The 21,798-nt window shown below is 41.8% G+C and overlaps 1 protein-coding gene across 1 annotated transcript in view; it reads left to right on the top strand.

Moving 5' to 3' along the window:
- The window catches only part of EXT1 (exostosin glycosyltransferase 1), a 261,804-nt gene that overhangs the window by 207,796 nt on the left and 32,210 nt on the right, over window positions 1-21,798 (top strand). Inside the window, exons 2-3 of the mRNA XM_081265623.1 lie at window positions 19,301-19,394; window positions 20,946-21,053. Coding sequence (XP_081121749.1) covers window positions 19,301-19,394; window positions 20,946-21,053 — 202 coding nt within the window. The remainder of the gene's footprint in view (window positions 1-19,300; window positions 19,395-20,945; window positions 21,054-21,798) is intronic.

Below are 21,798 nucleotides of genomic sequence, written 5' to 3'. Positions count from 1 at the left end.
TTTGTTACCTCCTCTATAAAAAAAGAGGATGATCATGATAGTACTTACCTTTTAGGGCTATTTTGAGAAGTAAATGAAGTTGCTATGTGGAATTTAAAGTAGCAACTGGAAAATGAAACACTCAGTGTGTGTGTGTGTGTGTGTGTGTGTGTGTGTGTGTGTGTGTTTTCACTGAAGTCCATGAGCATGCATCAGAGCCAGGGACACCCACTGCCCTGTTAGACAGGTACTTTGGCCTTGTCACTTGCATTCCTTCCTCTGCCAACCCATCCTGCCCACCCACACTGGCTTTGTCTCCATTGTTCCTTGAGTGTGGAAAGAGTGTTCCAACACAAGAAACCTATGGTTTCCACTTTCTGAATTGTACTTCCTGCAGCCCTTTGTGAATGTGGGCTTCTCCTCAGCCCTCAGACCTGAGGGTCAATATTGCTTCTTCAGGCCAGGCTCCCCTGGCCATCCCCACCTATAATCCCTCCACTGCCTGTCTGTTCTTAACCCCTCTCACAATTCTAACTGCACACAATGTACATTTGCGTGTCCTCAGTGTCTGAAGCCCACAATAATTGTCCACTTGCAGAAGTATCATGATGGAGTGAGCACTTAGTACATATTGGCCCAGAGCAAGAACAAGAAAGTGACTGAGTGTGTGTGTTTATAGTGTGTCATCCATGTGGTGTGCATAAGGTATTTCCCTCTTAGACAGGTCATCCACTAGTCTCTACCCCTGTCAATTTATTCTGTAATTGGAATGAGAGAGAAGTCAGGAAATTATCAAATGTGTTTTTTAGAGGTAAGTTGCATCCTTGCCCTCTCCACTTGGTAGTTTTTGACTATGTGGGAGGGGGTTATGAAGGAGGAAGCAGGATCTAGTCTCCTTCTCCCCAGGCCAGTTCAGTGGCAACACTTGCCATGTGGATGTACCCCATCTACTGGTTGAAGTGAGTGGCTACATTCTTAATGGATGGTAATGCCGTGTGCAGTTAATGCTTCCTGGCCATGCGGTCTCTTTAAAAACAAGGGAGACTGTGCTGGAGTTTGTAGCATACATTGTTATCCTGCTGGCAACAAAATTAACCATGAAGCATGGTTTGCTTGTACAGCACACATTTCCGCATCTCTAGTGTATAAATACTCATTAGTGGGGCACAAATTCTGTTCTGTGGGCTTTATAAATTGGAAGCTGCAAAGTTTCACACTCGTGTCCAGGGGCTAAAATCCATACCTAAATACCAATGTTCACTGTTTAGTTGTCCCCTGTATACATTATGTTGACCAAGTTTTTAGCATACAGCAAGTGCTGTCTCCACAAGAGAGCTCAGGAGGTATGGCCACTGCACCCAATTTTTTGGTCCTCAAGGAATCATGAATTCCAACATAAAAATTTCTGGGAGCACACAGAATTTTTTGCTTTCCTTTTACACCCACAAATTCAGAAATTAACTTGCCTATAAGGCTCAATAAATAAATTGAAGTAGATGGAATTTGTCAGTTTCTTAAAGAAACATAATTGTTTTAAAATGACAGACTGTTCCCTTTGTCAATAAATGTTTTATGTCTTAGCTTCCATGCCTGAATACCTTGTGTAAATTATGAATCAGCTTGTAAGCAGACTTAGCAGAGGATGCCCATCAGGGTCTGTCAATTGGGGGCTAAGTGGGTAGCACTGATGATGTGCAGTGGCTACTCTGCTAATGTTGCATGAGGGGGTGTAGATGTCTGTGGCTTCATGTTTGGGGCCATAAAGTACGTTCCCAGGAGGGAAGAGGACATGGTTTGGATGGGTAGAGAGAGGCCAGACTCATTTGGAAAGAAGCTCAAAATGTCCTGCGTTGAGTTTGGATAATTTTATAGCCCACATAAAGCATTTCATATTGCAGTGACATCACTAATCCTTACTGGATAGGACAGCTGCTTCTAGCTTGGCTCCCTCCTTCTGAGGCAAGTTATTTCTGACCTCCAGCCACTTTACCTATGGACCTAGGTTACTGGCTCAAATGCCTCCTGGGGCCAGGTAAGTGACATCACAAATGAGAGCAGCACCTTCCAATTTGCCCCAAGGGAGTGTAGGTAGTCTTGCGGGATCTTCCCTCCTCCTTTTTTTTTTTTTTTTTCCATGAGTAACCTGAAATATAGACTTTTGACTTGAAATCTCATGATTAGGAAATGGGCAATTACTTGAAGAAATATGTAGATTCAGTATGGGTGAAACTGAATCTATCTGTGAGCAGGATCATGCTGGTAATTTTCTCTAATTGTTCACTATAGAGTCCCTGGAACAGATTACTCTGTGGAATATGTTCTTCCCTTTCCTTTACAAAGAACATTACTGAAAGTCACCAGCTTATGGTGTTGAAAACATGTTAAATACATATATGCATATAAGTTTGTGATCTAGATGTATGTTTAAAACACCACGCAAAAGTAATAAACAGTAGCATCTCAGAATAAGGTTACTGAACACATTTCATTGATGAATGTTTATCTTTTTGGTTCTTGCTTCTGATAGAATAGTCCAGAGACAGCATATGCATGTAAACCCTAGACCTGAATCCAAGTAGGTATTTTATATCTTTAACTTAGGTTACTTTGTAAGGATTCATCCAAAACCCATTCAAAAGAGTTTCCCCTCATGTATATCCTCCAAATTTCTATATCAGAAGTAGTGAGAAGACCATGAAGCTGTTCTAATTTGGTTTCAGTTTGCTGAGTTTACTTACTCTCAATTACTTCATTATTTTCTTCCTTCCCCCCCCCCCCCCACAAAACTATTGAGCAGTTTCTGACTTTTTCTTCCTCATCTCCACTCAGCCTCCAAAAGGTTTTAAAGCAGTGGCTGGGTTTGGTGCCCATACCTTTGATCACTGAGTAATTTTCAAGAGGATCTCTCGTGGCAGGTGAATTGAAAGCACCTGCTGCTGATATATATATTTGTTGTTGTTGTTGTTGATCATTTCAGACAACTGAACATGTGCCTAGAACCCTATCAGAGAAGAGATGTGTGTGTGTGTGTGTGTGTGTGTGTGTGTGTGTGTGTGTGTATGAGAGAGAGAGAGAGAGAGAGAGAGAGAGAGAGAAACTAACTGAATGCATTGACTTATCCAAAATGCAGCTATCAGAAAACATAGAGATAAGCCTCTTTAAGGTCAGCATACATGTAGTTCTATGTTTTACATTTCATGGTACATATGGGAATGAGCACCAAAATCTTTTCCATACGAAATGCTTTGCAGGATCTCTTTTATAACATTTCTCCTCATGACATCAGAGTTGCCAATGTGGAGTGCCAGTGAAGTTCAGCAGCATCTCACATTTCATGCTCAGGGGCCACGTTCAGGTTGTAACTCTTTCACTGGCTGTGAAAATAACTGAGCAAATTATTGGATCTCTTTCAGCTTGTCAGCTCTGAGTTCAGTTGTGAAATGGGCATCATGGTGTGTATGAACCTCAGAGGTCGTGACACTTGGAGCAGGACACTGTAATGTAAAGCTGTTGGCAGATTGCTGAGCACCCGGGGGTGCTGTCCATTGTCATGGTCATTACATTGTTATTATTTCTACCTATTAAGGTATTATTTTTAAACATGTTTTGTATTATTTATAAGTCTTTCCTTGAACTCTTTCTAGCAGCTTTCTTATTGTAAGTAGGATTTTGATTTGAAGAACAGAAAATGTATTTTGTGATCTATCATCTGTATGCATGTATGTATTTTTCAACTCTTCCTAGTTTTTTCTTAAGGGATTAGCATCCTTGAAGATACAGGTGGCAGTGCTGTGACCTGATCCGGCCTCATAACATGATCTTTATTTTGTAGCATCGGAAGTTCTTGGGGAGGTCCCGTAATCCCTAAATTAGTCTAAGAGGAAGATGGATGGAAACGGCATCTTTGTTGGGGTGAAGCCCAGTTGTGGCTTTTCTTTGGCTCTTGGCTCCAATCCAAGCTAATGCCTTAATAACTGAAATTCCCTGGTCCGCCTCTCTCACCTTAATGATTAGAGGCAGCAGGAAGGACTTGTCACTGGAGCAGAAAGATGTCTTCACCTGGCTTCTCCCCATAAGCAGTTCATACTTGAGGAACGGCAGAAGCCAGACTCCTGGGTGCCCATGCTGCGAGCAGCCTCTTTCCCTGGGCGCCCATTCCAGCAGGCTCAGGTTTCCTTTTCCTCCCAGTCCAATGCTACTTTATTGGAAGGCTGCCTTTTTGTGCAATTAAGTCATAGTTTTCCTTCACCCTAGAGATGTGCAACGTTAGGGCAAAATACAGGCATTCAAGCTGCTCGTGCATTTAGGGAATTAGGAAATTGGGCTTTTAATTACTGTGAAAATGTGATTATTTAGGGACTCGGCATCATCTCTACAGAATCTGTAGGATTCTGAGGCAACAGGAAAAGGGGTTCATAAATAAGTGGTCCATAGGTGAGTTGGTAGGTCCTAGGGGACAGAGCAAGTAAAATGGACTGCCCCAGTCCTAAGTATGTTTTATTAATGTCCTTAGCCAAGTTGCTAAGGCCCATTCTGCCATAGCTTTCCTGTCTGTAACATGGGTTAATTCTAGCCCCTCAGCTGTTGCTCAGGGGGCTGTAGAATCTGGAATGCTCAATTACCATCAATTTGTCAATGGAAAGTTCTCGACTCTCCAGACCTCCAGCCTAGGAGCACTCATTTTTCCAGGCAGTAAGAAGTCCCAGCCTTTGTTTTGTATAACATCCTGTGGATTTAGTTTATGTCACAGCAAGATTTTTTTTGACTTGTCAAGATAACTGGCTGTGGCAGGTATGTTCTGCTTTCCAGGATGTATTTTAAATGTCGTAAATGGCCTTTGCAACTACTGTCACCCCTGCATCCCCAACCCCAGTCCTATTTGACACTTCTCCTTTAGGTCTCTGTTTAATCCCTATCTCCTGACTGGGTCAGACTTCTTTCCCATGTCCTCTCTCTCCTTGATCCATTCACTCCAAGCTGTTGATTTTATTATGTGCTTAGTTATTTCCTCTCAGTTTCCCCAAACAAGGTAGTGGATTCTGTAGGGTAAATGAACATGATTTTATTGTTTGTTTGTTTGTTTGTTCACCACTGTATTATCTGCTCCTGGTAATACATAGGGTTCCAGTGTAAGTACAGTTGGCAGATGGAGGAATGGATGGATGAATGAAACAGCATCGTCTTCTACAGGCTTGATGTCTGTCCTCTAGTCTGTCTGCATGGCCTCAAGTACTTGCACACACAGCAGGGACTCCACACAAGCTTATAGGCGAATTAAAAGGCAGCTTGTAGATCCTCACACCAAAGCCTCATGACAAGTTGGGAGAATAAAAATAACATGAAGTCTTAGAAAGAGGTCTTGAGATTTTCATCTTCTAAAAGTGGGCCTGGCTAGAATAAAGTATAGCAGAAGAATGGACGTTTGTTTCATATCTTCACTATCTATTCACCATCACCTGAGAGTGATGTGATAGATAGGAAACCCTATCTGACTGGGGCTGCATAGGAGCCCCGTCCCTATGCCACACACATCTATGGTTAGAAGACCATAAATTAATCCAGTAGATTCCATAATGATCCTCATGGTGTCCTTCAAGATAGAGGTCGTTTGGCTAGTTCATGGCACATTTCCAAAAGCATTAAGCAAGGGAAACTCTGTGCATTGTATATAATAACTTGGGCTCTGTCTTCCAAAAGCCTCAGTTCAAAGATCACCTGCCTGCTTAGTAAGTGAATTTAGACAAATTAGACTGATCCCTAATTTCCTCTTCCATAAAATAGGGGAGGCATATCTCTACCTGCATTTTAGGATTCTGAAAGATAAAACAGGCAAGTGGACATAAAGTGCCCTGCAGAGGGTTGGGAATGCAGTAAGTTCTCAATATATTTTAGCTTTAATTTTCCCCACTGTTCCCAGTCATTATGGGAGTTTCTACTGCAACCCTGATCTAATCTCTATGAATGGTTTTCCATTGTAGTCTTTCAGTCTGTAGTAAAGCTGGGGTTTCCCCTGCCCTATCAGCCCACATGCCTTTGGACGAAGCTCTTAATAGCAGGCCCAAATACATTGTCTAGGAATGGCACTGATTGTATTGCATCTTGCCTTATGAGATTTGAGCCAGAAGTGTAAAGGCCAATTTGATCCATCTGAAAATACATATCATACAGTGGTTTGGGCACGTGCCTGCTGTGTACACAGGCATGAAATAAATAATGCCGACAGTGTGTGTGCGCACCCAGCCAGATTGTCCTGTCTTCGTAAATCATTTAAGCACACTTATTCTAATGCAACTTGTTATGACTTCAGCAGCTTCTGAATAAAATTTTGAAGTGAAAAAAAAAATCCCATATGTGGCACCAACTAAACTGCCCGTGCAGTTATTTAAGGCTGCTCAAGCACTTCTGTGGAAACTAGGCTCTGGTGAAGATTAGGCACTCTAATGGAATGAGCTTAACTTTTTTCCCCTGTCTCTTTTAAAAACTTCCCTCTTTTATTTTAGATCTTGGGCACGATGGAACTCCAAATGCATTTTCAAGCTATCTCTTCCTTTCTCTGCTCCCTCAGAACTACCCTTTTTATCTTGTCAGGTCCCTGGTGGTCTCTTGGACAGGTTTCTGACTTTGCTGATCATCTGAGATGTCTGGACAGGATGCTCCTTGTGGTGCCTTCCAGCTGTTAACATTTTTTTTTTTTATTTCATGATTTCCCTCCCTTGTTATTACTGAAATCACAAGTGTTGTGCCTTAAGCATAAGATAGAAAAGTATTCATTGATCAAGTTGCAAAAACTGTACTTTCCATGTTCTGGGACGCTTAGAGTTTATAGTTGTCTCCCCCTCACCGCCACCATTCTTTTTCTTTCTTTTCTTTTTAAGGGCATTTGGGCTTCATGTCTGCTTTACCATAGACCTTACTAGATGTGTGGCCATTTGACCTCAGAGAATACTGTGTCTGGATACACACCAGTGGTTTGACTGTTGGCCTATTTTGGAAGCATGCAGGCAGGGTCCCAAGGCTGCCTGAGTTCCCATTAATGACCAAACTGCCTGAAATGTTCCAATGGTTGCCTTTTGGCACTTGGTGGGCAAATCCTTTTCATGTTGGTTTCAAGGTTGTCAGATATCATTATCCCCAAGTATTAAAAATTTCAAAGAAAGGAGGCAGTGTGTTTGATTTATAGAATAATTATCTAGCTTTAGCTCTAACTTGGCTTTGGCAATGGTTTTGCAAGCACTCGAAAATTAAATCCATTTTTTATGGCACTACAAGGTATTATCTCACAGCAAATGATAATTAAACACCTGTGAAATCAATTAGCCCTTTAAGCAGGGAAAAAAAGTTTTCCAATTATGTTTTCGCACCTCCAAAACTTTTCTAATTCCAAAACCAACACTTGTGGAGAGGGATATGGTTGATCAGCCGTTGCTGGGTTAACTTTCCATAAAGATCATTCCTGAATTTTGTTTAGACTTAATCCCAAGAAAGGTGGTTTGTGGTAGCGACAGCCTTCTAAAGGGGACACAGTCTCCTTTGGAGCGGACTCTCAGCAGCTATCTATCTGACACACAGCGGAGCTGTCAGCTCCTCTACAAAGCAAGTTCCTCACTTTGTGTTTTGATGCCAAGTTTTACTTGACAGTTATTTAAAAGCCAAGATACCTGAAGGGAAACCAGGCAACAAGATGGTCCATGTGACAGGTTTGCTTTCTCTTTGAGGGCCCCCTAGCCAAGAGTTCAGAGCCATCTTCATTACAAATTCATACCCTGAAAACAGACTGATTGGTTAATAGCTGAAACCTAATACAAGGGAAAACTGAGAATCATGGCTGGCCATACTCACAGTATGGTGTGTTTCATCATCAGCTTTGGTAACAAATTAGCTGTTCCAGATGCTTCTTTTGGAAAATGATCTGTGCTTCTGAAGCTGAAGCTGGATTTTTGGGTATATGCCATAGCAATTTGGGATTCATAGAAGATGAAAAATAAATAAATAAACAATGCCGGCCTTTGACATCTTCTACATGATGCCTCATATGTACAAAAACCATTCCAAGAAGAGTTTAACTTCATCCCTCCTAATATCCGTAAGTCCTCTGAGTTTGCATATACTTTCATGTACACTGCCTCCCTGGATGGATCCTTAGGTAGGCAAGACTAGAATGATATCTCATTTTGTAAATAGAATAAGCAGGGACTCGTAACCTAAGTTGCTTGTTTAAATCTGTTAATGACAAAATCAAGATCAGGAACTCTGTATTCTGAATATGAATTTGGGCAGGTTTCATTGTATCACTCTACATAAACACTTATAAAGACATTCTTTTGTTTTTAATTTCTTTTTTTCTGAAGACATTTTTCATGGGCTCTTGCTTCTATAGCATATGGCTTTTAGAGAAGTTGATGAATCTTAACATTAATTAGAGAAATAAGGCTAGCATTGCATGCAACAAAGATGAAGGAAACTTCTCCACATCCTTAGAAACTTGTCATGTGAATTTTCCTTGTGAATATTGCAGCAGTCTGGACACTTCATGACCTCATAGGCCTTATCAACCCCCGAGGAACAGGCTGAGGGTAGAATGATCTGACATCCATCAACAAAGATTTCTTCAAAGATCACTCTAGGCCAGGCACAGTCCTGGGGTCTAGGGCCAGAGCAACGAAGAAGAGCCAGGTGTGTGGGGAGAACAACTGGAAGCCAGCATGCATGACTTCAGACAGCATTAGATGTCAGGCCAGAGATGAGACGGAACAGTGGGAAGGGAGTGCCCAGCACCCAGACCACTCTGTGAGCCTCTCTGAGAGAGGCTGTTGAACACCCATGGACATCTGGGTCTGGGAGAAGCATGTTCTAGGCAGAGGGCACAGCAAGTGCAGGAGGTGGAAGAGAGTGTGCTATGTTGAGAAATTGAGAGCTGCAGGTGGCAAGCGAGGACAGGGGCCATCAGCTGTGGGCAGGTGGGGCAGTTTTCATGGGCCCCTTCAGCCAAGGTGAGGGGTGTGAACATTTTTCTAAGGGTCAGTCAGTGAGCAAATATCAAGGCCCATAATATATATACACGTGTGTGTGTGTGTGTGTGTGTGTGTGTGTGTGTGAGAGAGAGAGAGAGAGAGAGAGAGAGAGAGAGAGAGAGCCATCTCCTCAGGTCAGGGCCTCTGATCTACTTCTCCCCATTTCAGATGCATTAATTTTCTCTCTGTCCCACAACCTCTTTCCAGAAGGAGGCCACCTAGGAAATGGCTAGCTCCTTAGCTGCTTCTCAAGGGGACTGTGGGAGGTACGGCCAGCTGGAAGAGGAGGGAGGGGTGACTCACTTCATAGACTGTCTTCCCCAGGGAGCTGTTGAGCTTCTGCCAAAGGATATGACAAGATCAAGACTTCTGGACCTCCCCAATCCCTAAGAATTCAATTCTTGTGCAAGGTTGATCTGGCAAATCAATATGTGCCATCAGACCTTTCGCCATAACACAAGTTTTTATGTCCTAGGGTCACCCACACCCCCTTGCATCTATGTTTCTACATTCACATACCCGGATAAGACAACCTTTCCATTGAAAACTTGCTTCATGAAAATTTCATATCATGTTGCTAGTCTAGAATTTCTTGAGGATACAGCATGTTCAGTGCAAAAGGCCCAGGAAGGAGCTGGCCCTGATCATCAAAAGCCACAGAGTGGAACCCCGTGATGGGAATTGTGGGAGAGGAGAAGGGAAGGTGGGGTTAGCAGAACCAGCACCATTTCATGAACAGTCATTGGATTCTCAAGGTATTTTCATAATCACTTAAGTTCGGGGACCAGACAAAAGGCTTAAGCACTGACAAAGAATTCAGGGCACCAGACAGCCTCTGTCTGCACAGGGCCTTCCCTGGTTACGAGAAACAGCTCAGCAGGAATTCCAAGCATCCTCCTAATCTGGGGACTGATTAAGGTTGACCTCTGAGGAAAATGTGTCTTGGATCAAGAAGGGAAGTGGTTGGAACATTGGGTTGAGCTCAGGGTTTTCTGTGGATTGAAAGTCATTGCTTCTGGACCAAGAAGTGTTTGTCATTGGATAAGCCATGGAGGACGTTCTATGCATATTTTTTTTTTCAGCCTGGTCATGGAAGGTGTGAACACAGCTCTGCATGCATTCAGCTCAATTCACAAATAAAGCTATTTATCAGACCTGGTGAAACACAAATTTTCCACCCTTGTCATTGTACAGAGAGAAGATGAAATATTTTACCAAGTTGCTAGGCCTTTAGAAATAAAGCCCGTAAGTAAGTTGGTTTCCACCTAAATATGAAAGTGAAAATCTAGGCAGGCCTGGCATAGCATGATCAAGAGTTGGAATGTGATTACTAGCTGGGGTTGAGATTGTTGTGATCAGGGGCTTGAATCTTTTCCTCCTTCTTGCTTCAATGGCCCTTTATACAGCAAAAGGTGTATTGGTGCACACTAATCACTTTCAACCACTTAATGTCTCTTCTTAGTGACTACCTTAGGCCAGTCCTAGAGTGGGTAGGCGTGGAGTTGACAGAAAGTAGGACCAAAGCCCTTCCTTCCTGGAGGAGGGGAAGGAAGTTAAGAAAAGGGGTGACTTAATAGAGTGAGCTTCAGAGTCAACATGGAGGCCAAGACTCCAGGATCAAGGGAGGCTTCTTCCAGGCAGCAGGAGTGGAAGTTAAGGAGATGAAGGAAACAGGGGCATGAAGTGCCCTTCCACAGCTAGCCTCCTGGGACTTGACCTGTCCTGGGGGAGGAGCTGCATCCGAGGATACACATTCCACCCTGCCTGCCTTCCTTCCCTGTGCTGTTCTTCTTGGGCTTCAGGCCATGCTTCTTGGGTCCAAGCCACCTGGCCTCCCACTGCGGGGCAGTGCTTGGTGAAAGGTTAATGGTAAGATAATGACTTCAGGCTTCCCTGTTGTGCAGGATGCAGCCTGCACAAGCCCCTTCTGGGCCATTTATCCATCCCAGGCCATTGTTGCTGTTGGCTGTTTTATAGTTAATGCCTTCCCTTGCTCTCTGTACCTAGGTAGCTCTTTATTTAGCGTTGTCAGAAATGCTTTATTTCTAACCAGAGAATTTAGACCCACGTGTCTTGGAATTGCATTTATCTCCAAATAGTTTTGAAATTTGGCATTACCAAGTATAAAAGCTGGTGCTGCTAAACCTCGCCTCCTCTCAAAAGCTTCCTGAGATGAATGTCATGGGGCACAATGTATTCAGAATCTCTTATTTTCACCTTTGCTGGCTCCCTGTTACTCTTCCCTCCTAGGAAAGGTTCTGAGGCAACGTAACACACTGTAGACCCTGCTGCCCTCCTGGTACAAACCCCACAAGACCTTCTACACTCTACCGTATTGTCATCTGTGAAATGGGGCAGACAGCCCCTGTTTCACATGGTAGCTGTCAAGATAAATAGTACAGATGGAACAACACAGTGTCCCCCTCCCCTGCCCAGGAAACATTTGATCATTGGGGTTATTATTATTATCATTTATACAATTATACATTATTATACATTATACATATTATAATAATAATACAATTATTATCATTAATGGCAGTCATATTTCTTCACATACCCTTATCCGTTAACCATTAAGCTGCTATTTAATGATCAGGAATCAACATGGTCTTCCCCCACTTTGGAAGTATAAGCTGACCTGGCACATGCACTATCACCACCTAGTCTAAGCTTATCGTTCTGCACTGTCAATAGATATTTTTTTTTTATTGTTGGTCGTTCAAAACATTACATAGTTCTTAATATATCATATTTCACAGTTTGATTCAAGTGGGTTATGAACTCCCATTTTTACCCCGTATACAGATTGCTGTATCACATCAGTTACACTTCCATTGATTTACATATTGCCATTCTAGTGTCTGATGTATTCTGCTGTCAATAGATATTTAAGACAGGGAAGTGGTGGGGGACTTTAGAAATGACACGAGAATTTGATTCAGTGTGTTCAGAGGGGATGTTTGATTCCAAGGATCCTCCCAACTCTCTTCTTCTGTGAAAGGTGGATGTGACTCTATGCACAACTTATGTGGCTTCTAGGAGGCGACATATAGGAAACTGAGTGCCTCTCCAGACCCTCACACCCCAGCCACAGTGCCCAGAGTGTTATCTCCCTCCCTTCCCCATACTGAAGTGGATTATAAGTGGACATAGAGAGGAGACTGTCTTCCATGGGAAGCCAAGAAGTATAACAAATACCTGCCCCTCCCTGATTTTCACTGAACATTGCTGTCTGTGGTGGACAGCTTGGGACTGGCCGTCTCATGCTGAGGAGCATCATAAAAAAGAAATTGCTACTCCTTGGCATGACCGGGTGCCCTGGCAGTCCTACCAGTAGGCAGTGCTCCAGGCAGCATATTGCCTGTGTGAGGAACTGCACCACCTCCAAGGAACAAGCCTCCGCAACTCCCTTGGCCTCCAATGTCCCTGAAGCTGTGGCCAAATATATCAGCCCTGCCAAGGGTCCATCCCCATACATTTGAGTAGCTCCTTTGCAGCTACCTGACCCAAGTACATGGAGCAGCTCACTCGTGTACAGACTGTGTGAGCAGGTGTCATGAAGAAACTGAGACTCAAGCCCAGGGAACTCTCAAAGACCACAGGAGCCTGTGCCATTCCGCTCTGTGTGTTTTCAAGACAACTCAAAGGAAGAACAGTGGCCAGCTGGGTCTGTTTTCCAGCCAAATGATTGGCTCTAACTCATGCATTTCTCAATTCAAATCTGTGCCATGGGCCAGTTTCATATTACATGCTATAAACTTTAAGATTTTCTCAAAAATAATTGAAATTTTAGTGTTAAATGTGGGACAGCTAAGGAGGGTCTGAGGCAACATGCTTAGTAAATAACAGAGGGCCATCTTGAACTGACCTGCTCATGGTGACCTGGAACAGGGTTTTGAGTAGAAAAGAAAGGGTCCTTTTTTATGGTGGCTTTTGTTGTCAATGTTTGAAATCCGGTGAGCTGCTTAGGGTGTGGCCTTGTAGGAAGTTGGGTTTTCAGGCAGAGCAGGTTGTGTGGCTGACCAGAGGCAGCCTGGTGTCATGGAAAGAAAGTGGCCTTAGACTCAAGAAGCCTGGATTTAAATGGGGATGCTACTAGTCCTAGTCATGACCAATGTTGGCAGGGTTTTGAGCTTTCTGAACCATTTCTTCCCTATGGAGCTGGGTTCCATTGAGTCCTGAAGACACCTTTGATATCATTTCATATTCTTCAGCTTAAGCCCTTCCTTTAGTGATTCAGAATCACCTGCACAAGGTCATTGTACTCATCACCCCCACTGTGCCTACCTTAGTGCCTTTGTCCCTGTGGTACTATCTCTATCTCCAGAAATGCCCAGGGCCTCCTCATACCTCTCAAGCAGGCTGACTTTTCCTGCATCTTTACTAATTAATGGGAGTGCCCTTTCCTTCAGGAGCATCCCTGCCTCCCCCTGTCCCCACCTGTGCCAACTGTGGCCCTCCTTCTCTACCCCATATCACTCCCACCCCAGGCCTCCTACCTAGTACTCGCATCTCTGAGTTCTAATCATTTGATAACATGTCTGTCTTTTCCTGGGCCACAGCTCCTTGAATAGTGCCTGATACACTGTAAGCATCCACCTGCTGTTTTCTGGATGCATGATAAAAGCACAGAGATGTTGCTCCAAGGATGTTAATTTTCTTTTCCTCATCCCAGTGCTTTATGGAATTATGAAATTCCAACTGTCATAAGCTCTTTATGTTTTCTTTCTTTCCTTCCTTCCTTCTTTCTTTCTTTCTTTCCTTAAGCAATATGATTTAAACTAGAGTGCAAGCCAAGAAGATTAATTACTTATGAGAATGGGGGCTGGAGGGAGCAGATCAGCTATAGATGTTAAGTTACTTTATAAATAAATACTTGAGACAAACTGTAACATCCTGGGGAGACTAGAATTGTATGAATACAGAGATGAGAGACTAGGTCTCTTGTTTCTTTCCTGTCCTCTTTAGTCAGCAAAAAGCAAGCTCATTTGGCAAATGTGCATGCTGCAGAGGGACTGTGTGGTAGCCACAGGAGGACCTGCTCCATCCACCAGCGACATCTTTGTCTGTGTAGCTTTTGATAATAAGGCAAAATCCTTTCAATTAGAAGCTGCTGTTCTGTTGTGATTCACAGCTTCTGTTTTCATTTTATTTTAAAGGGTCTGTTCCACATTTGTCACTTGGTTCTATCTTTGGGAATCTGATTTTTCTTTTCTTCTTTTTTTTTTTAATTGTTGGTAGTTTTTTTCTTTTTTATTCCTCCCTTCTGATATAATTTACCATAATAACTTGCAATTGCATAGTGCTTTACTGATCATACTGCAGGTACATAATTTCATTTGCTCTTCACAACTTTGAGATGCAGCAAAGTTAAATGATTTGTGTGGGGTCAGACAGGAAGTGGTAAATTCAAAACCCAATTCCTCAACCCAGATTTTCTAACTTTAATTGGCTGTGTTTTCCATTATGTTCTGTTGCCTCCTTTCAGCTGTAATGACTAGAGCTGCCCTTTATGGGTTACTTATAATGTGCCTGTGCTTTAGTTAAAATGTATCATTTAATCCCCACAATGGAAGTATTATCCTTCTTTGACCAACTAGGAAACTAAGATTAAACAAATTAAATAACTTTCCCAAGATCACTGAGCTTGTAAATAGCAAAGCTGGAATTTGAACCCGGGTTTGGTTGAGTCTAAAGCTGCTTAACCACTAAGCTCTTAATTACTAAGCTGTTAACTACCATGCCAGTGGTTCTCTCAATTTAGGGTGCATCATAATTACCTGGTGGGCTTGCTAAAACAGAATCCTGGGCCCTTTCCCTGGAGTTTCTGACTCAGCAGGTCTGCATGAAGCTGAGAATTTGCTATGCTACCAAGTTCCCAGGTGATGCAGAGCATGCTAGTGCCTGAGAGAACACTTTGTGGCACTGTGCCACTCTGGTCTCCTTTCCCCAGTTGCACTGAATTGCTGCCAGCAAAAGTGTGTTTCATATGGAGGGGAAATAAATACTTCATTATGCATTAATACATAGCCCGTTTTAAATGGGTTGTATCCCATATATTGTTCAATGCAACTTTAAGGAGAAAATTACTATGGCTATTGAGTGGTATTGGTTTCTGGGTTAAATTCAGGGTCATGTCATTTTTATTGCACTTTTCTTTGTAGTCATTTATGAAAACCCTCTACCTTCTGTGTTATTACCTACAGAGTAGGAACAATGACCACGTGAAAAGGTTAACAAAACCATTTATTAATTGAAGCCAAACATTCTATAAGATTCTCATCTACTTACCTTCTTGTCTGGGATAGTATATGTTTATCTTTTACTTCTAAGTAATATAAGATTATAATATGATTTACATTTCTAAACTTAAGTAAGGGGAAGAACAGCCAGTTTGAAAAGATTGTTCCCTCATTTGACCTGTCAAGTCTGCCTGTCTTTCTCCCCCACCCCTAACCAATGGTAACCACTAATCTGTTTGCTAGCCCTGTAATTATGTTATTTCATGAATGTCATGTAAGTGGAATAATGCAGTGTGTACCTCTTTGAGATTCGCTTTTTGACTTAGCATGATTTCTTTAAGGTTGTTGTGTACATCAAGAGTCGGTTCTGCTTTATTGCTGAGAAGTATTCTATCTATGGATATACTGCAATTTCTTATGTCATTCATACATTGAAGGACATTTGGGTAGTTTCCACTTTGGGGTTATTGCAGATAAAACTGCTGTGCACGTTTGTGGACAAGTTTCCACATGAAAATAGGTTTTCATTTCTCTGAAATAAATGTCCCCGAGACTATAATTGCTGGGTCATCTGGTAAATCCTTTTTTAATTTGAAAAGGAACCATTGGGCTGTTTTCCAAAGTGGCTACACCATTTCTCTTTCCTACCAGCAGTGTATGAAGAGTTCTGATCTCTCCCCATCCTCATCAGCACTTGTTCTCATCTGTCCTTTCTAATATCTTAACCATCCTGGTGCATGAAAAGTGATATCTCATGTTGGCTTTGATTTGCATTTCCCCAGTGACTAACTAACGATGCTGAGTATCTTTTCATGTGCTTACTGCATTTTGTGTGTGTGTGTATTTATGTTTATTTATATATATTTTTATATATTATATAAATATTATATATTATTATTTTATATATGTAGTATTATATATTATAAATATATATATTTATATATTTGTGTATATATATACATATATATGGGAAAACATCCATTCAAATTCTTGCCATATTTTAAAATTGATTTATCTTTTTATTGCTGAGCCAGAAGAGTTCTTTATGTATTCTAGCTAAAAGTCCCTTAGAAGATACATGATTTGCAAATATTTTTTCTCCCCTTCTGTGAGTTCTCTTTTTCACTTTCCTGATGGAAGACAGGGTGCGGCCCAGGGTAGAGCTCCTGCAGGCAGAGCGGGTAGCAGGTGTAAGGGGCAGGTCCTGGATCCGATGGCAAAGATGATTCTTGCCAAGAGTGGATGGATTTTCTCAGATGAACATTTCTCTATTTGTCATTATGCCCCTAGAAAAGTTTTTAGAGACTTTAAATAAAATGTTTTTATAGTTTTTTGCCAGTTAAATTGTTTTGCTGAGGAGAGTTCTCTAAATGACATTCTGGAAGGTGACTATAATCTCCTCTTGTGACACAAACACTCCCAGGAGGTTTTACAAAACTTGAAGTTCTCATTTCATTGCTGGTCAGTTTGTTCTTTGGTAGATCTAGCCACTAGGGAAGACCTCTGGACAACATCTGTAGGAATGATACCATGTGTGAAACATCGTGTTTCCCAAAAGAATGACTAAATAAATGAATGGGTTTAGGTATTTAGAAATTAGAGCATCCCGTGGACTAAATGGGAGGGTAACAAGCACAAGGCTATGCGGAACTACCATTGGCCCAACTGAAACAACCATTGTCCCCACTGAGAGGGTGTCACTACCTTTTAGCTAGAGCATACCAAGAATGCCTAGCCTCACTGTCCATAGAGTGCAAAAGAGAGGTGAGTTCATGGCTGAGAATGCTTGGAAATCTGAATTACTCTTACATTATGCATGTATGTTCTGAATGTCTTCATGTGTCCAGGTGAACACACACATAATAAACATGCCTTATGTATGTATAAGTGATATCTATGTGACATACAAACTTGGAAACCTTCCAAGACATGGAATATTCTCAAAGGACATTCCTTTCTCTTACCAAAAAAAAAAAAAGCTAACATGAAATATTAACGGAGTTTTGTAGTTGGATATTTACTCATCTAGTCCTACTGGCTTTTTTTTTTTTTACAGATGATGAAACTGGGACCCAGAAAGCACCCATGTTTTGCTCTTGGTCTCATAGCTACCTTGCAGGTTCCTAATTCCTTCCAGAATGTTCTCCCACATCTCATTATGAGAATGACTACAAGCTTCAGTCATGTCACTTCATTTGCTACATCAGCAACTAGTCCTTCTGTGCAATCATTTAAGTCAACACTGTAGTTTAGCTCTCATTTAAATTTTTCCTATGAGTTTTCTGCCCTTCCTCTTCCTCCACCCATGCCCTAAAGTAAATTCTGCAACTGGCAACTTTGAAACTTGTTACAATCCAGAACACTAATAGGGTTTTACATTTTTAGCAGCCTAATGGTGAGGATGTAGGACCTTCTCTGCCAGTCCCTCAGGGGTTTCTATTCTGGGCATCCATTAAACCTTGCTGTAATCTACAGTATATTCGACCTTTCTATAATAAAATCTGATTAAACTTTACATATAAGCGTGTGTGTGTGTGTGTGTGTTTGTATACACATTTCCCCCTGTAAGACAGGGATTCAGTTATTATCAACATTTGAACTTGAAGAAACTTTTCAATTATTTTTCTCTGCTTGGTGAGGAAAGAGAAGTCATTACCATCATAATTTAATATTTTTTATTTAGCTAAATTTGAAGCTTCTTAAAAATCTTTTCTACTTTGAAGTCTATTTTGCAGTTTAATTAATGCAGCAAGGGTTTTTTATTTTATTCTCAATGAAGATAATCTTAATCTATTCACAGTGACCTTTTCTTGTGCAAATTAGTTGTACACGCTTGTTTAAGCAAATGGTCCTTTGCATGATGTCTCTTCTTAATGACGGGTTTATAATTGAAAATTGGCTTACTCCCATATGCCTAGTTTGTATGAGAATATAAAAATAGATGTGGACTTTAAAAATATAAATGTATATATCAATATCCCCAAAAGAGGAGGAAGAATCCAATGCCTTCGGGCTGTGATTAAATTAGACTATTAGAGTTAGAAAATGCTGGTGACATATGCTACTGTCAAAGTCACACCTGTCTGCTCAGCATTGGAAGCTCTTGAAAAATGAGAGTGATTTCCTCCTGGCTGTAGGAACCAGTGCTTTCACAGGACGTGCGCCATCCCTAGCTGCCCAAGTTTTCTCAAACTCATAATGAACTTGAAACTGTATGTGTGTGGGAAGATGTGTTTGTGGTCATCACTTTTCAAGTGACAGTCTTACACAAAGTATTACATTTAATCTTTCCTAAACTTCACTACCATAAAGAGACAGGTGATACTCATAGTTTGCATTTTTTTTCCAAAATGCAATAACAGTATAATACCACTAAATGGTATGTCAGTGAAAGAAGTCAAAATTTCTTCTGTATCCTGTTTGCCATGCCCACTTCTACCCCACCTCCTTGGCATCATTCTGTCTCATTTCTTGGGCTAGCTTCCTTATGTCTCATCTCTTCTTTCTCCTGTAAGTCGTGTCTTGTACAGCAGTGATTGTCTCTAGCTGAATGTTCTTGGTTAAATGTGGAAACCCAGCTTGGGGGAGAAAGTAAGTGTTGTGTTGTGCTTGTGATCAAGTAGCCCAGGTAGTTTTTAATAGCATGGTTTGGAGGATAAGGAACAAGAACTGTTTTAGTTTTACTGCATGGTGTGGCAATAAAGGAGAAGACAGCAGTGACTTTTTTTTTTTTTAAGTCTATGGGAGCAATATATTTCATCATTTTGGAAGAAAAGATTGGACAAGGCAAATTGTTACTAGGACCTTCAGACTTGTCTTTTTATGTGCTGTTTGCAAAAGAGAACACAATTGCCATGTCCAATGTGACTATTTACATTTGTTCTCCTCTATACCACATTGCCTCTCCCGGCAAATGGAAAAGCATGAGCTGCTCCCTACCAACCACCTCAGGGGCTCTCCTCAGTGTTCTGGGTAAACTTATGCATGTGGGCACCCACCAATGCTCAGCCATCCCTGCTTCCCTGATGGGTCTTCATGTGCTGATGATGCCCCCTTTCTTTCTAGGTATGATTATCGGGAAATGCTGCACAATGCCACTTTCTGTCTGGTTCCTCGTGGTCGCAGGCTTGGATCCTTCAGATTCCTGGAGGCTTTGCAGGTAAGAGACCCTGAAACTTCCCCAGAGTAGGGCTGAAGATGAAGTCACACTGGGTGGATTTGACCTTAACAACTCCTGGGATAGTTAAACAGATAGTTAAACACTTTCCTTGAAAGTGTGAGTTTTTTCCTGAGAAAATCTGAAACATTACTGAAAAGTGGGCACAGTCGGAAGGAATACTCACTTCCTGTAGACAGAAGGTGAAATGGCTTTGCCACCAGGGAAAGTGGGTTCCTCAGGGACATGACTGTGAACAGAAGGCAGATCTGCTTGCCAGTCTGGCCTGCTGGGCTCCTGGAAGGAACCTTGCCCTTTCTCTGGAAGCTAATCTCAAAAGCAATGAAAATGGTATATTGTTGGTACTCCCCCAAAACAAAATATGAGTTTTATCCTCATCATGGGTTCTGTTGCTGGGTCTCTCTAAATTTAAAGTGATGTTCCACAGGATGATGCTACTTATTTGACCCCACTGTTCCCACGCTCTGCAATTCAGAGATTCTGCTCCACTTTATAGCCTGTGTGGAGGTTTCTCTTCTCATCAGTCACATTCTGCAGAAAACCCTTCTTCTGCACAGAGAGTAGCCCACATTTCCTACCTGGCAGTAGCAACCAGCCTTCTTTGACTACAGAGAGAAAGCATGCTCTCAACCTCTCGACCTTTCCTGTCCTCTTGCTACTGTGTCCTTTGCCCACTGTGCTCTGTGCCCTGTCTGAATCTGTGCCTTGCTGCAGTGCTTCATGACTTTCTGCCCCTGTCATCCTAACTGCAGATCATTCTGTTGTGTCCTCCAACAGAAGAGCCTCCTTCTCCTGAAAGTCTTTCCCAGTGTGCTCTGTGTGTTCTGTGAGGCATGCATCACTAATGTTCTAGCTTTCTGAGATGTTGCACGGAATGAATTTTCCCTGGTTTGGATTATGAGTTATCTAGAACCAGTATTTCATCATTAGCTTATTTATATGTATCGGCTGTTAGATTCCAGTACAGATGGTAATTGATGTGACTGTGCCTTCGATCACTCCACACTGAAGGGAGCAAGGTTCTGGGTTAGGTGTTTGCAGAGCAAAGGAAAGGTGGACACCCTGTGATAATGAAGTTTACAAAATGCTACATTGGAAGGTCAGGTCCCATTCTGCTCTTTGTTGCTCATGACATGGAGGTAAACCACTTTGCAATTCCATTGACAAAACTGTTTATATTCAAGGTTGGTGTTATGCTCAAACTTTGTTAGTGAAAGCTTTTGTTTCATCAATAAAACTTCTGCAGCAAGGCCTGTTGTCTCCATGGAAGTAAGGTCAGCCAAGCCCTGGGATAGAATAGAAATGGCGTTTTGGCATTCTAGGGCAAATCTTGCAAATATTAAAATAAGTCTGGTTACATACAACCTTCAGGTGTCTTGACAGTTCTGACAGCTCATTTTCTCCCCAGCCTAAGCAGCCCAGGACCATGCAACAGAAGAAAGGGCATTGATAGAATTTGAGTTGATTTCACTTGTGGCTGGGGTGGTCCTGCTTTTGCTAACCTCACGCTCATGAAGTCCCTTCTTTACCCAGGCTGCCTGTGTCCCTGTGATGCTCAGCAATGGATGGGAGTTGCCATTCTCTGAAGTGATTAATTGGAACCAAGCTGCCGTCATAGGCGATGAGAGATTGTTATTACAGGTAAGGAAGGGGCTGTGTGTGGCCTTCAATAGATCAGTAGATTCTTGCAGCCCCCAACCAAACTTTCAAAGAAGATGAATCCAAAAGGCCAGCTCTATAAAAGAAATTTTATCAGCAGAAAATTACCTGTGTCACAGTGCACATGAAGTCATTTAATATGGTATTGTTCACTTTCCAACACAAGAATCTGTCCAGGCCCACAGAATGTATTCTGAAAAGGAGAGATTGTAGGTAAAGAACATGAGTTTCAGTGGTAAGAAATGGAGCTCCACCCCCTTCAGCAAGCAGAGTTTTTGGAAACAATACTCCTCTGCTCCTTCAGATTCCTTTCCTCTATTTCTGCATTCAGCTTCAGATTAATTTTCAGAACAGAACTCTGTGGATGGGTTCTTACACTTAATGTTATCATTACTCAGATGATCCAGTTTGTGGGCCTGCCTGAATGTTCTCTTTTAAATGTTCATTTGAAGAGCAGCCCCTAATGAAAATTTAAACTGCTTAAGGGAGGTGGATACAATGTTCATAGAGAAATCCAAGGGCAAGAATGTCCATCCAGAATTCCTAAAGCCCCTTGTGCAGTATTGTTTGAGGTTCACTATGGTTGCCATACTCTCTCCTCTGAAAATTACAGAATATTTTGATGCTTTTCTTTTATTGCATTGTATACTTCATCTTTGAACTACTGCATTATATGTAGGAAGATTATCTATAATATCCTTGCTTTTTAAAAAGTGTTTGATACCCA

Source organism: Spermophilus citellus (genome assembly GCF_964194105.1).
Source record: "Spermophilus citellus genome assembly, chromosome: 14".
Lineage (NCBI taxonomy): Eukaryota > Metazoa > Chordata > Mammalia > Rodentia > Sciuridae > Spermophilus > Spermophilus citellus.
The sequence above is the reverse complement of the archived record's forward strand: the minus strand, read 5'-3'. Positions and strand labels throughout refer to the sequence as shown.